Source organism: Lepidochelys olivacea, assembly GCF_965140295.1.
Source record: "Lepidochelys olivacea isolate rLepOli2 genome assembly, chromosome: 3".
NCBI classification, from domain to species: domain Eukaryota; kingdom Metazoa; phylum Chordata; order Testudines; family Cheloniidae; genus Lepidochelys; species Lepidochelys olivacea.
In genome coordinates, this window is record NC_140413.1 from 106,852,468 (window position 1) to 106,867,511 (window position 15,044).

General features: G+C 38.2%; 1 protein-coding gene across 8 annotated transcripts in view; it reads right to left on the reverse strand.

Moving 5' to 3' along the window:
• The window catches only part of REPS1 (RALBP1 associated Eps domain containing 1), a 106,860-nt gene that overhangs the window by 12,841 nt on the left and 78,975 nt on the right, over positions 1-15,044 (reverse strand). For 6 of the 8 annotated variants that reach the window (XM_084624615.1, XM_084624611.1, XM_084624613.1 and 3 more), the window contains 4 exons: positions 11,404-11,491; positions 9,372-9,470; positions 3,007-3,079; positions 86-204 (listed from right to left, as the gene is read on the reverse strand). In XM_084624615.1, the coding sequence (XP_084480741.1) occupies positions 86-204; positions 3,007-3,079; positions 9,372-9,470; positions 11,404-11,491 (379 nt within the window). The remainder of the gene's footprint in view (positions 1-85; positions 205-3,006; positions 3,080-9,371; positions 9,471-11,403; positions 11,492-15,044) is intronic. The other 2 variants (XM_084624612.1, XM_084624614.1) reach the window with 1 other exon arrangement.

The following is a 15,044-nucleotide window of genomic DNA, read 5'->3' on the forward strand; positions in this document are numbered from 1 at the left end:
AGTTAAAAAAATTTCTCTGAAGAAAGTGTTAAGATAAATATGTACTAAACAAAGTAGCAAACACATGGACATATAATGTACCTACCTGGAGTAACTGTAAAGGATCTGTTCATATCTAAAGATGATGATCGAGAATGTGAAGGATGAGGCCTAGGAGGAGGTGGGGGTGGTGCCGTGTTGTCTGGAGATGTTCCTGAATGTGACCTGCAAAACAAGTAAACCTCTGTAGAGGCTTAGACGCCCAGAACCCTAGAAATTCAATTGGAAAGTGCAACCCAAAACATCTATATGAAGAAATCTTGTTTCAAGATTAATAGCTGCCATCAGCTCCTTTTTCCCCAGCCAAATTTACTTTTTAAAGCAAGAAACTGGTGTTTCCTGCTTCTGATAACTGAATTTCTTGTTTTTATACCTTTATTTTCTCTTCAAAATGCATATTAGCCCTCCTTATTGCACTCATTACCTACTGTAACGTTTGTGGAAGCTTATAGCGTCTGACAGTAGACATCCCAAGTGTTAATTCAGGAGAAGGTATGCAATATCCAACCTAGACTGGAAGCCATTATGATCAGGACTTTTGTCAAACATGCAAGTTTCTGTCAATAGCCTGAATAGGAATTGCTTTCTACTGTTAAGTGGGATGGTGTTAAAGAAAACGGAATTTCCAGTGGTTCTGCCTCACTCATATACAAGTCAGCCTTGAGCATGATCAAGCTGAGGAAGTCTCAGTGTATGTTTGCAGATGTGAGTGCTAGCTCTTCCATCTGAAGTTTCTATTACCTAGTGCATTTGTTTAGGATCTTGAGAAATACTGCCCTTATCCTTGGGCATTTTGTTATTTTGTATGAAGCAAGACATATTAGTAATGTCAAGATCCAAACACAAATGCAGATCCTGCAAAGACTTACACCTTTTAGGCAGTGCTTCTCAAACTTTTGTATTGGTGATGCCTTTCACATAGCAAGCCTCTGAGTATGACTCCCTTTATAAATTAAAAACACTTTTTAAACATTTAACCCTCTTATAAATGCTGGAGGCATAGCAAGACTTGGGGTCTCGCAACCCCGAGAGGTCACAATCCCCAGTTTGATAACCCTTGATTTAGGGGAAATCTGATGTAAAACAAAATAAGCCCAAACTCAGAATGAGGTTAAAGAGATGAAGTCTTATGTTGCTGTAGTACTAGCTGAATGAGATTTTTTGTCTAGAGTACTTTTGGTGCACTCATTTAATTAAAAAAGAAACTTGGGGGTGAGTCTATACTACAGAGGCCATGTCAGCATAACCCTGCAATGTAGATGCAGCCTACACTGACGGAAGGCGTTTTTCCTGTCCGTGTAGCAACATCACCTCCTCAAGCGACTATGGCTACATCAACAAAAACCACCATCTCAGTAATGTAAAGATTTATATAGAAGTAGACAAAGAATCAGCTTTGCAATTAAGTAACACTGGAAAACACTTTCCCACCTGTTGTACTACAAGTTAATAAAATAACCAAAAAGGGTTTGTAAACAGTTTTAATAATGTTTACTACATGAAGTCACTAATTATTTTAGTTTTAAGGTATAACTTTGAAACTGATCCTATGCTGTTAAACAGCAACGTTGATTTCCAGTCCTACTGTACAAAGCGCTGCCCCCCCCCCCACCTAGATTTTCAGGGCTTTTAAAAACCTCTTTTATATATGATGTTCTTATTTCGTAAATCATAGAATAGTAGGACCAGAAGGGACCTATCAAGATCATCTAATCCAGTTCCCTGCACTCAAGGCAGGACTAAGTATTATATAGACCATCCCTAGGTTTGTCTAACCTGCGCTTAAAAATCTCAGACCGAGATTCCACAACCTTGCTACGTAATTTATTCCAGTGCTTAACAACCCTGACAGTTAGGAAGTTTTCCCTAATGTCCAACCTGAATCACTCTTGCTGCAATTTAAGCCCATTGCTGCTTAACCTCTGAGGATAGGACAACGAGAACAATTTTTTCCCTCCTCCTTGTAACCACCTTTTATGTACTTGAAAACTTATGTCCCGCCTCAGTCTTCTCTTCAGACTAAACAAACCCAATTATTTCAATCTTCTCTCATAGGTCATGTTTTCTAGACCTTTAATTGTTGTTGCTATTATCTGGACTTCCTCCAATTTGTTCACATCTTTCCTGAAATGTGGTGCCCAGAACTGGACACAGTACTCCAGTTGAGGCCTAATCAGTGCAGAGCAGAGAGAAAGAATTACTTCTCGTGTCTTGCTTACAAAACTCCTGCTAATACACCTCGTAATGATGTTTGCTTTTTTTGCAACAGTATTGCACTGTTGATTCATATTTAGCTTGTGATCCACTATGACCCCAGATCCCTTTCTGCAGTATTATTTCCTAGGCAGTCATTTCCCATTTTGTTTGTGTGCACCTGACTGTTCCTTCCTAAATGGAGTATTTTGCATTTGTCCTTATTGAATTTCATCCTATTTACTTCAGACCCATTTCTCCAGTTTGTCCAGATCATTTTGAATTTTATTCCTATCCTCAAAAGCACTTGGAGATGCAACCAGAGAACCATATTTAGTACTTATCTATAAATAACCACTGCAGACTTCTAAACCAAAGAAACTGGCTGTATGCTAGGTGACAACCAACTGCTTATGCATTCTTGTTTTTCAAAAGGAACCCTATATATGAAGTAGAATGTTCTCATGATCGAACATGGAGTAATAGCTGACCAGCCAATTCTAGGCTTGCCACTTTAATCAAGCAGTATTGTTCTGCTGCACCAGAAATTTTACACATATTTAGGGCAGACTGATACACTTCTCCCATATAACACTTCTCCCATATAACACTAGGGAACAGGTTGCCTCCACTTTTGATTGTTAAAATAATGGCCACCATAAATCTTTATTTGCCCTTTCAAATGCTAGCTATTAAACAGCCAGAAAGATCATTTGGGAGGGGGAAGGTGTGTTTTATAACCTTTAATATTTCTTCTGTTACTACTCTACTGACCGTTGCCGAGTTACAGTGCTTCCAATCTGTTCTGGATCTGAAGTATAGGAGTCTGAACTGCTGTAACCATCTGCTGGTAAAATGAAAGTACAAAATTTCATTTTCATTTTTGTAGTGTTAATTTATCAAAATTTAATTATGCTAAAAACAGCAACAGGTTATATTACCTAAGCAGCAATAGAAAAGATTTCAAGTCCAAAAAAGAAATATGTACCTTACTGTTGTACTTCCCTGTACGATACCATCTGGGCAGGATTCTAAACCCTGAGTCAAAGTAACTGAAAGTCCCCAAAGAAATTAACAGTAATACAGTCATTGGCAGAAAAAAGACAATGCCAACTATGTGAACTAGTTGGTGTATTTTGTTTTTAAAAGATTGAGTAAGACCTAAGAATCAGACTTATCACTTCAGAACCTTTTAAAATACATCACAAGACAAAAACAAGCAGTTAACGAGTAGAGATTCCTCTATTTTGTGAACAATTTTTGCAGGATGGAGGCCTTGAAGCAGAATTCCTTCTTAGAGGCCAAATCAATCAAAACCTTTGTAAGACATATAGAGATCAGTACCATGTAACTGCCCTGACACGTATCTGAGCAGGGCAGCAGCTATGTCTTGGACTGAATGAACTTTGACATGGGTTTCCAGCTTTAGGCTAGCCAATTTGCAGCCATGTGAGATGCAACCACAGAAATATTTAGATACAATCCTCTTACGTGATAGTACTGCCTTGGGAATTTGTCAAGTTGGGTTGACTGTTAGGATCTAAGTAGCTCAGAGTAGAACCACTAAAAACTTCTCAAGCAGACAGAAAGGCTCTCACACGTGAATGTGGAACAAACTGGCAAAACTGGCTCATTAAGGTGGAATTCCATCACCATCTTGAGGGGAATCTCAGATGAGCCCATACCACGGCTTCATTCTGGGGAAGCATGGTTTAGTCGATAATCACTACAGCATGAGACTCGCTATGACCTGAGGTTATTGCAGTCAGAAAAGTGGATGCCCATCTAAGAAAACTGAGTCTCAGATAATGAAGTCTCCTTTTGAGTTAGTTAGTATCTTTGGCAGAATATATTAATCTCTTATGACACAAAGGGCTTCCAAAAAAGAGTCAATACCACAAGAACCTGAAAAGAAGGTGATACAGTGACACTGGTTCATGAGATGCCAAAGTAACTGACAAATGCAGTTGGATGAAGTTAGTCTAAATTAATCTCATAGGTCAAGAAGCTGGTGAAGAACAGGTAAAGAGATCCACAATGTCCTGTTTATAGCTCAAATCTTTTTCCATCTACCATTTAAAGCATCAGTATTAATTTAGAAGAGTTCATGCATATCTAGAATTTCTCTGGCCAAAAAACCAATTTGGGTCCCTGAGATCCATGACACACAGAAGTTTCCTCATCTTTAATTATCAGGAAGCATGTAGAATAAAATCCCACCTATCTCATTGGCATGGGTCTGGATTTCCTATAGTATCTTTCACGAATAAGAGTAAGTTAAAAAGCATTCTTGGCTGAGTAACAGGATGGATTCAATAGGACTTTAAGAAAACCTAATGTTTTGGCTCTACAGAATATGTTTAGGCCCCACATTATATCCAAGACCTCTGGAGCTCAGGACAAAAGGTTACAGTATAGCTCCAAAAAACAGGAGTTCCTGGCAAACTCTGGCTAGTAATATATTCTAGAACCCTTAAAAATGTTCATTGAAAGGAAAATTAAAACCTTTATATTGCTGCTAATATGGAGGCAGAGTGCCCTGAGCACCCTAGAAGTCAGCTTTACCATCTCTTAGTAAAGGATGGTAAATCTCTCTGGGCAAGAAACTGGCTTTATCACTCCAACAGAAAGTTACTGGACTTTTTTGTAATAGGATGGTTTCTTCTAAATATGTTTGGATAAGGCAATTTGGGCATTATACAATTAATTGCAACAGTACTTCACTTCCCTTCCCTTGATGACACTGGAGGAGCGTGAGTAACTCCTGCAAGGATGGGGAAACAACTCTGCAAAAGTCCTCTCTTGCACATTGTTCAGAATTTAGATTTTTTCCTAATTCTGTCAGTAATGCTAGTTTTCTACTGGTCTGAGTAAAACTTTCTAAAAGGGAAGTACTGCAGGAGTGTATTCCCAGAGAGAGAACAACTTTATTTTCAGGTAGGTAACAGCCAGTTCAGGGAGGAAAGAAGCTGCTTTCTAGAGGTCTGTTTACTAGGTGCAGATCACCAGCTTCTTCATAACCAACCATCCCATTCCCCAGTGTATTCCAGCATATCCTGGGATGGCAGTCTGGTCTGCAAATCTTCTATGTCTCCTACATCTGATGATTCTAGAATTTCTTAAAGCCAATAGCAAAAGCCTACATGATTTAACCAGAATTTAACCTAATTTAAATAAGTAATGGATTCAAAATTTCTTACTGAAAGGTTCTCTCATGCAGCACTGCTTAGCATTTTTTTTTTTTTATAAAACCTGGAAAAAAGAATTTTCTCCTTGCTCCAAATATTACTTGCGTTCACTTCTTCTCATGCAGTGACTCTGCAATTCCAGCTCCAGAGGAGTTCAAGTAGCTAGGCAGACTGCAAGCCAACCTCTTCTCCAGCTACTGCTTTCTAAAGAAAGGGTGTATCCTCTTCCCCCTCTACAATCAAGTAACCTGTGCAGAGAGAGAAGACCAAGTAATGGTAGTGTCTAAAGATCTTTTCACTTATTATTTGTTGGGAAATTTCATCCCTTCCTCTTGAATGTGGACTTGGTCACAGTGATCCAAGCACTTATTACTTCCAGACAGGATTACTGAAATTCACTGTATCTGAAGCTGAATGTGAAAATGCACAAGAACCTCCATGGTCTAGGCTTCCGTGAGCACATCAGACCCTTGCTTGAGTCCCTCCACAGGCTCCCAGTCATTTTCAGATACTAGTTTAAGGTCTTGGTTCTGATCTTCAAAGAAGGTTATGGTTCAAGCCCCAGATACATTAAAGACTGAATCTGATCTGTGAATCACCGAGACAGTTGCACTCCCTCTAGGGAAATGCAGACCACAAAGCCCAGAAGGAAGCACCTGAGAGCTAAGAGCAAAGCACTCTCAGTCAAGGAGATCTGGCTATGAAACAAGCTTCCAAAGACAGATAAGTCCCATCCGATTGTCCATAGGAAACTGCAGAATTTTCCTCTTAGAACAAATCTACCTACCACAGCAAGAATAGTACTTCCTTCTACCCAAATGACTCCCTCCTCGCTCCCTGCCCAAAAAGCCACCATACAAATGAACCAAAAACTAAACAAAATGAAGTCCTCAAGAATTTTTAAACTGAAAAGGGAGACAAGCTACTGGCTCCACCAAGTTCACTAGGGACCTTGCTATTGATTTCATATGCAAGGTGCTCAGAGACTATGGTGATGGGCAGCTGTATAAAATTATCAGAAAGGAATAAGGTAACCTTCCTGGACTACCTGATTCCCCTCCTCATCCGTTAGTCCATGATGAGGAAAAAATCCTTAAAGAGACCCTCTCACATTTTGTGTGTCACAGTATTAGAGACCGTCAGTTCCATGGCATTAACTGGTTTCTTGAGGTATACAGATTAGAATAACCTTCCAAATTATTTTCTGTATGTAATTGTTTGTAATAGCATTTTGCAATTTCTCCTGGGAAAGGCATAGGCTTCCAGTGTTTGAGAAGGGTCTTGGATTTGAGACAGACAACTTCAGCAGAACATCAGGCCACTAACTGAAGAGGAATGTGACCTCTATTTTCTTTTATTCCACTACCCTCTTCTGTTACAGGAAGAATTCTTCCTGGTATATCCAGAGTTGCAAGACCTTTTACTTCTATTAAGGCCCTGTAGAATGCTAGAATTTCTCTCCCCGCATAATGATTTCCACCACTTTCAGATTTGTCCAGTAGGCAGCCACCCACTGATTTGGGCTGAGGATACCGATCTTTTGGCTTGTGTTTTGGTCTTCCACAAACAGAATCTCAGATACAGCCTTGTAACTGATATCAATGCCTTTAAGCCCTTGAGGGGAAAAATAGAATGCATTCATACAGGTTTGCCACAAAATAGAGACAGTTGATCTTGTTCACAATATTTTCGACATTTTATCATCTTGAACTTGGATTAAATCAGTGTTTAATTTCTTCCGTCAAGCTAGCATAGACTAGCTAAGAACATGGACAAAAGGAAAGGCTTGACTCTTACTTCCACTTCAGAAACATCTGTTTTGCAGATTTAATGATTTCTGAGGGAAATTCACCCTTGGTAGGAAGTACTCTAAACTTAGAAGTGGCTGCAAGAGATTTTTAAGCATTCACTTTACTGAAACTCATGTAACTGCACTATTTTGGCTGGGAAATACCAATATTTATTAAATTATATCCTCCACAAATGGATTTAGAAGCAAAGTGGAGTCTCTTTTTGGTTAGCGGTAAGAAGCTACTTCCTTATTAATATCCTCTTATCTAAACTGAGCCTGAAGAAAGCAGCTGACCTTTCTGTCCATAGGGCGAAATTAACAGCCTTCCATATGATGCTAGGTCAGATTTTTGGAGTTGGATAATTCTCCTTGTATAGGGGATCATGGTGCATAAATACTTCTTCCATTTCTCACGTATTTGCTTTCCTTTTTATATTTTTTTTTTGGAAACTTCTGGACAAGAGAAGTCAACAGGTGCCTTCATTTCCTCACCACCTGCACCTTGTCCATATCATGGCTTGAGAAAACATCTCCGCTCAATGACCTTTGACTTGCCTACATTTACCCAGTAGGGCAGAAGACTACACAACAGTACAAGAGGGGTTGCTGGCAGATTGCTGAAATAAAATATATACAGGCTAGCGTGATGAGAATTATAGAATTAGAAGAGGCATGGCATTTGCCTTCTCCTGTTTAGTGGCTGCAGGCTCCTGCCTTCTTTTCCACACTATTACTTTTGTCTCACTTGTCTGCAGGGCCAGACTGCTCTAACAAGGAGTGAGAACCAGAAAGAGCCCTTTCAGAATTCAGGCCCTGAATGGAGCAGCAGTCTCCTACTACAAGATAGCATGTCATTGTACATTTTCTCCACCATATTGGAAGACTTCTGAGTAAGGTCTGGGCACTCTGCACCAGGAAAAGGAACAGGGAAAGAGAGAAGGGGCCCAAAAAAGTGACCCAGAAAGAAAACTATACCACTGAAATAGAGTTCAAGAGTAAGGGAAATGCTGTTGAAAAAAGGGATCTATTGACGGCCTTATACGGCTGCTGCAGAATGTTCTGCCAACTGATGCCATGTGATAGTTTTAAGCTACCCCCATACTTCATGACAAAGGATCCAAGAGGACTAATGTCAGGTATTGATTTCTACTGAAGGAAATTATACAATATAATGAACAAAGTGAATGGAAAACAGTTTCAGGAATAAAAACCAGAGATTAGATACTTTAGACTAAGATCTGATTTGTGACTAGTCTGTGTGATTACATAGAACAGGCTAATTAAATCTGTACAGTACAATATATATATTTGTGTAGAGAATATTAAAAACCAAATTACTGCAACCAGGGTAAACAGAGGGTTGACAAATTAACTGTACCTAGAAAAAATGTCAAAAGTCAATCACAAGGAATTGTGGTATTTGGCTCACAATTTTTCAAAGGAACTGAAACAGTGACAGAAGATGCCTCCACTCCCTTTGGTATACAACAGTTTTCTAATCTTCAGAAAATATGTTGCTATTTGGTTTTGAGACAAGAGTGGGATCAAGCTTTACTTAAAGCTATTTCTGCTGGAGATAAAGAATAGTGCAGCCAGTTTACATTTCTGGGATTATGGCTGAGAACAGGAAAATAGTTAATTTCTTACCAGATTTTGGATTAGATCCTCAAATGGCATAAATTGGCATACTTCCAATGAAGGAGCCAGAGAAGCTATACCTATTTTTATCTGCTATTACCTATCTCTTTATCTTTTTTTAAGATGGGAAGATACTTCCTAAGTCAAAATACTATGCTGGACATTTGTTTTACTAATGCTTTTCAGAAACAGTTTGTGCTCTTATTAGCTGGAGAGATCAAGAACAATAATTCAGGTTGACATTCCTTTGAAGTGTGATAAATGGGTTAAAACAGTGGTAACCAACCTAATTACACAGGAGAGCCACATAAACCTAAGCACAACCTTGTGTGAGCCAAACAGATTCTACATACTTTTGTGAAGATGAAAATGATGTAAACATAACAAAACACTAATGAATCAGCCGTTAGTATACTGTGTTGAAGCAGGTCATGGGTCTTATGAAATGCTCTGGTGGGTCTTGTTCAGCCCGTGGGCCATAGGTTAGGCACCACTGGGTTAAAAGATACTTTGATACTTACCAACTGTATTTCCAGCTACAAATTTTGATGAACTCATATTATTTTCTTCTGAGAGGTCAGGTGGTTTCACAAGTAGAGGGCTAGTGGGATTAGCAAGATCTAGGTGAAAAAAAAATTATTGCTATTCTTTTTATGTAAGATTAAGTGATATACAAAATACACTGAAAGTATCCTTCTCCTCAGAGGCCAAGTCTTCATTAATGAAAGTTCAGCCCTAAACCAAAATTTTGCACTTGACTGGAATTTTAGAGATGGGTAAACTACAATGATACTATCCACACCACTATAATTTTAAACACAAACTATTAAATTCATAAATAAAAATTAAACTTTGAAACTTTACATTTCAATATTGGTATATAATTGCACCGGTTAATAGGCATATATCTAATAACTTTTCCATACATATAATCTTATAAAACATTCATTTCTTATGTCAGTCAGTGGTGAAATGCCTGAGTGTATGTATCCTTACATGCTTTCAGACATTTGTTTTGTCCTTCTATGTAATATTGTAAAATTACAGTCAAGTTTATAAAATATTGCAGTTTTAGGTTTTAAGTTAACAATATGGGTCCCATTGTGCTAGGCGCTATACAAACATGACATAAGCAAGTCCCTGCAATAGATCGCCTACCTTGATTATATACTCTTTGGGGCAGGGGCCATTTGTTATAGATCTACGCGGTGCCTAGCAAAATGGGGCCATGTCCTCTAGGCACTACCATAATAATGTACATTGGTATAAGACATGACATCAGACAAGTATGCCTTTAAGAAAAAACAAAAAAACAAACAAACAATGCCCTTGTCAAAAGTTCTAAATGAATCTAAAATAAAATCTAAATTGATATATTCACTGATGCACATCAAAAAAACCCTCACTTTACTTCCCCACTCTTCTGAAAATCATAGGACAGTAGGCTCTGCAACATGCTCTGGAGGTCAATAAATTCATTATATGTCAGACCCAAAGGAGAAGCAAATTCCAGACTAAAGGGTCTTCCCCTACAGACTATTAATTCAAGCGCCTCATATGATCACAAACCCCAGAGTGCAGCAAAAAGAAGTGATCTCAGATACACAAGACCCAAACCACAATGGGTTTTACAGTTAAAGCTTAATAACCTGAACTGCATTTGGAAACAAATGGGATGTCAATCAATTTATGATTCACTGGTGAAGTGCACCCCATATAAAGAGTACTGGTAAACAATCTGGCAATTGCTATCTGTACTAAATGCAGTTTCCAAGTGGTGTGCAAATGAAGCCCTATGTAGAGTGTGAATAGGGTGTGAACAGGTATGAGTAAATTGGCAAAACTTGCACCATAGAGGCATGTTTCATCTCCCTTGACAAATGCAAAAGGAACATGCTCTTGGCTACTGACGCTATCTGGAAATCTCTAGAATTTACAGTGTTAGCACATTATAGGAGCCCATGCGCCTCACCCAGCAAAAAAAATGAAGGTTAGACACTGGGCAATAATATGGCAAGATTGTCAGAATCAAGAGATGTTGGAGAATGGGCATAGAAATAAGTTGAGGAAGACTAGCAGGTTTCAAATGGATGAGATGAAAGCCTCCAGCAGTAACAGACCAAATCTCTATTTTACTAAATAGAACTGACCAGACTAAGTATCAAGTCATAGTCCAAAGCTCCTCAAGCACCTCAAGAACTTGAGCATGCAAATCTGGGAAAGTTCTCCCACTCCTGACACAGATCTGCATATTGATGCTTCCAATCTACTCCAAACAATCTTATCGTAGAAGCAGATGGAGAAATTCTCACAGCAACAATAAACCCTCTAAATCATTGTGTCAGAATGCTCCTCTAATTCATGAGGTTCTCCACCACTTGGAATAGTTATACTGGTTGCAGCCCCTGATACTATTGTCTAAGTGCAAGGACACAAGGCAGAATTGTTATGCAAGAAAATCGAGCTCTAAAAGTCATCACCACGTAAGTATTCAGTAAGATGTTATACGAACACAGCAGCTGCTTTCATAATTAGCACAAGACTATAGCTTACCACTTCCAGTTCTTTTAAGTTCCATTTCCTGCATGTGGATTTTGCTTGGAGTCATTCGAATGGGAACTGGGTGAACAATAGCAGTATCCTGCAGAGAAGGAAGAAAAGTTTTTATGTTTGCTTTAAAATGATTCTGTTAAGAGCTGCTTTTGACTGCATTCAGTTGCAGTTCCCAAGCTTATATTCATAAGCAAACATTTTTACTGAGTTCCTATGAACTTGATACTATGGTGATCGGTGGCAATATAAAACCCTGAGATAGAACAGGTTTCAGAGGGGTAGCGTGTTAGTCTGTATCAGCAAAAACAATGAGGAGTCCTTGTGGCACCTTAGAGACTAACAAATTTATTTGGGTACAAGCATCTGATGAAGTGGGTTACAGCCCACGAAAGCTTATGCCCAAATAAATTTGTTAGTCTCCAAGGTGCCACAAGGACTCCTCGTGGTTTCTTTCTTTTTTTTGGGGGGGGGGGGTGGGGAGAGAAAGAGATAGGACACTGTCCTTAACAAATATCCTTAAACTCTGTGCAAGTGTACAGGTATTTAGACTTCTCTACAGTGGTCTCCAAACTTTGGTCTCTACTTCATAGATATCTGCTGGTCACACTGTACTAGCTGTGTCTGTAGCTGCTAAGCTGCCTCAAAAGACAGCTAAATACCTTAAATACTTTCCATTATTACCTTTCCCTATAACCAAATGGCTTGGTTGCCACAGGTGTGTTGTATGTCCATGAAACATGAAATGTAGTCCACGCTATGAAATACTCTATTTCTTTTTAAGCTTAATATTAGGATCATTAGATGTAGACATTTCAGAGTGCTCCATGTACTTCTGATGCTTCAAAAATGTAAAATTAGAATATCCTGGAAACTCTTACGGCTTGACAGTCTAAAAATTCTACTGTACAGTAAAATTCACACTATTTCAAGGAGCCCATTAATATATTACAAGGCATGATGGAAGCTTGTGTTCTATTTTGCCTTTTTTAAGATACCCTTCAAGAGATGTCTAACATGCCACCAAAAGACAGAGATAGTGGCTCTAAATGTCAGCAACAGTTATCTATATGAAATACTTCTATGGCCACTGTCAGACGAAATGGGCTAAGACATGAAATGGGCTAAGCTCTATAAAGGGCTACCAGATTTCGCACTCATATCCCCACCAAAGCCAAGCTCTGCACTCAAGAGTGCTCAACTCCCACTGAAGGCAATGGCAAATATGCATATGTATCTGGGAGGAGAACAGTCTTAAATTTAAAACTGCTCTTGAAAATTAACGAAAGCAAAAATTAACACGCTTTAAACTGTGTTTCAGTTAGCTCATTTTCACAAGGCCGAGGACATGTATATAACATGAGTAATTTCTACATTGTTTAAACTAACCTGCCCAGTACTGGGAAGATAAAAAGTTTAAATGTATACTGCAAATGTAAACAGAACACTTCCTTACCACAGTTCAACCACCACTATGAACATTAAAAGATCTTTAGGCATGAACATGGTTTGAGAGGATATCATGCTTTCTATGGAAGTTTTTATATACAGATCAGTCTTCTATTGTAGCTATCAACCGTCCTTCTGAATGTTCCATATGTACTCTGAAGTATGGCTATTACAAAAATCTTGTGTAATTTAAATTTAGAATAGCTTGATATAATGTTGCCCAACTTAGTTAAGGGAATGTCAGTGACAAAAGGCAAGTTTTATTTTTTACTGATGTATTTGAAAAGGCAATGTCAGCTTTCCCAAACCCAAACTATAAATTTAGTATTACTCCTCCCTTCCTTATTCCTCATATGTAAGCTCCCTGGCCCCTTTTTTTTTCCGTTTTGGCCCAGCAAGCGGTTCTCCTACAGCAAAGAGGGTTTTGAAGAAAGTTAATTTTGTGATTGCTCTTTAGTCAGTCACTAAGGGATGTTCCAGATAACTGACTCCCTGGTTCTGAAAGGCAGGAGAAAGCCACATCAAGTTTCAGTATTTTAAACGTGGTGCTGTGGTGTCATTGTCCAAGATTTCTGTGATACGAACACTAACTTGGATTTGCTGGTATTTGGTCTTCTGGTAGCAGAATATATGTACAAAATTAAATTGGTTTCATCTTGCCTCAAGATTCAAGTAGTTATGTTAGCAATAAAACTAAGCTTCATAGCTGCCTAATATTCTATAACAATCTACTTTTCCAAGCAGTGTTACTGCTTTATACTGCTTGTTACATTTCAAGTCAAGTATATGTCAAGACTTTAAGAAGGTGATTAAGCCAATATTTAATATACACAATATAGAAAAATCAATCTGTTAAATGATCCACAGGACAGAAAAAATATATTCCCCATCTCAGTTGATTCCTTGTCATTTTTGCTAATTATTGCTAAAAATAAGTTACTGACTACAATGCAAGTTGAACAAAGCAATGCAATAGCTACAGTTCTCGATTAGTTAAGCATTTCCTAATAAGTATACTGTAAGAAATGGAGGCATTTAATAGTTGTAAAGTGATTTAACATTCTTCCATGAAGGAGTAATTAGCTTTAGATAAGTTATGTTTACCCTGAGCAATAGGGATAAGTACATAAGAACGGCCATATTCGGTTAGACGAATGGCCCATCTAGCCCAGTATCCTATTTTCTGACAAAGGCCAATGCCAGATGTTTCAGAGGGAATGAACAGAACACGTAATCATCAAGTAATCCATCCCCAGTCACCCATCCCCATCTTCTGGCAAACAGAGACTAGGTATATTTCAGAGCATGGTTTTGCATCCCTGCCCATCCTAGCTAATAACCATTGATGGACCTATCCTCCATGAACTTATCTAGTTCTTTTTTGAACCCCGTTACAGTCTTGGCCTTCACAACATCCTCTAGTAAAGAGTTCCCACAGGATGACTGTGCGTTGTGTAAAGAAATATACAGACAAAGAAGGCATGTGTGTTTACATTAAGTTGTAAGGCAGATGTTTTAATTTGATTTTTTTAAATCACACATTTGAGGGAAGCTTTTGGACTAAGTTTTTTGGGATAGAAACTATTTATACAGTGCCTACCACAGCGGAGCTCTGACTGTGGCTGGGAAAGCTAGATGCTACTGTAATACAAATATATCAGCAACAATGGTATTAACTCAGACTTACAGAGTTATTAAATTTTTAAAAATAATTTATATAATCTAAGATTTTATGAAATTAAATAAATTTACTACAATAAGATATGTACTGGCCCCTACACCTAGTAAGGTGTTAACTATTAATCACTATTCACTGCACTTCTGCAGAGTTTCTAATGCTGCAATTAGCGCAGTTGTATTATTGCTAGAGTAACTTGATAGCAGTATTATGTATGACTATGAAGTACCACACCAATTTTGGAATACAACAAGAACATGAAGTTTTATATGGATGTTCAGATAAACTGTATAACTCAGTTATGAGTCTTTATGTGCACAACATCAACAAGGCATAAACAGAAGACAGCTATGCTGAAATCCAAGTTTGGGTGACATAGCTGTAAGATTTAATAAGACTATTGGTTCACTGGGGCTCTATTGATTATATTTTGTTTACATTCAAAAAGTCTTAAATAAAGCATAATAAAATGTACACATCCATCAGTGTCACAAATCATTTCCTTACACAGATTTGA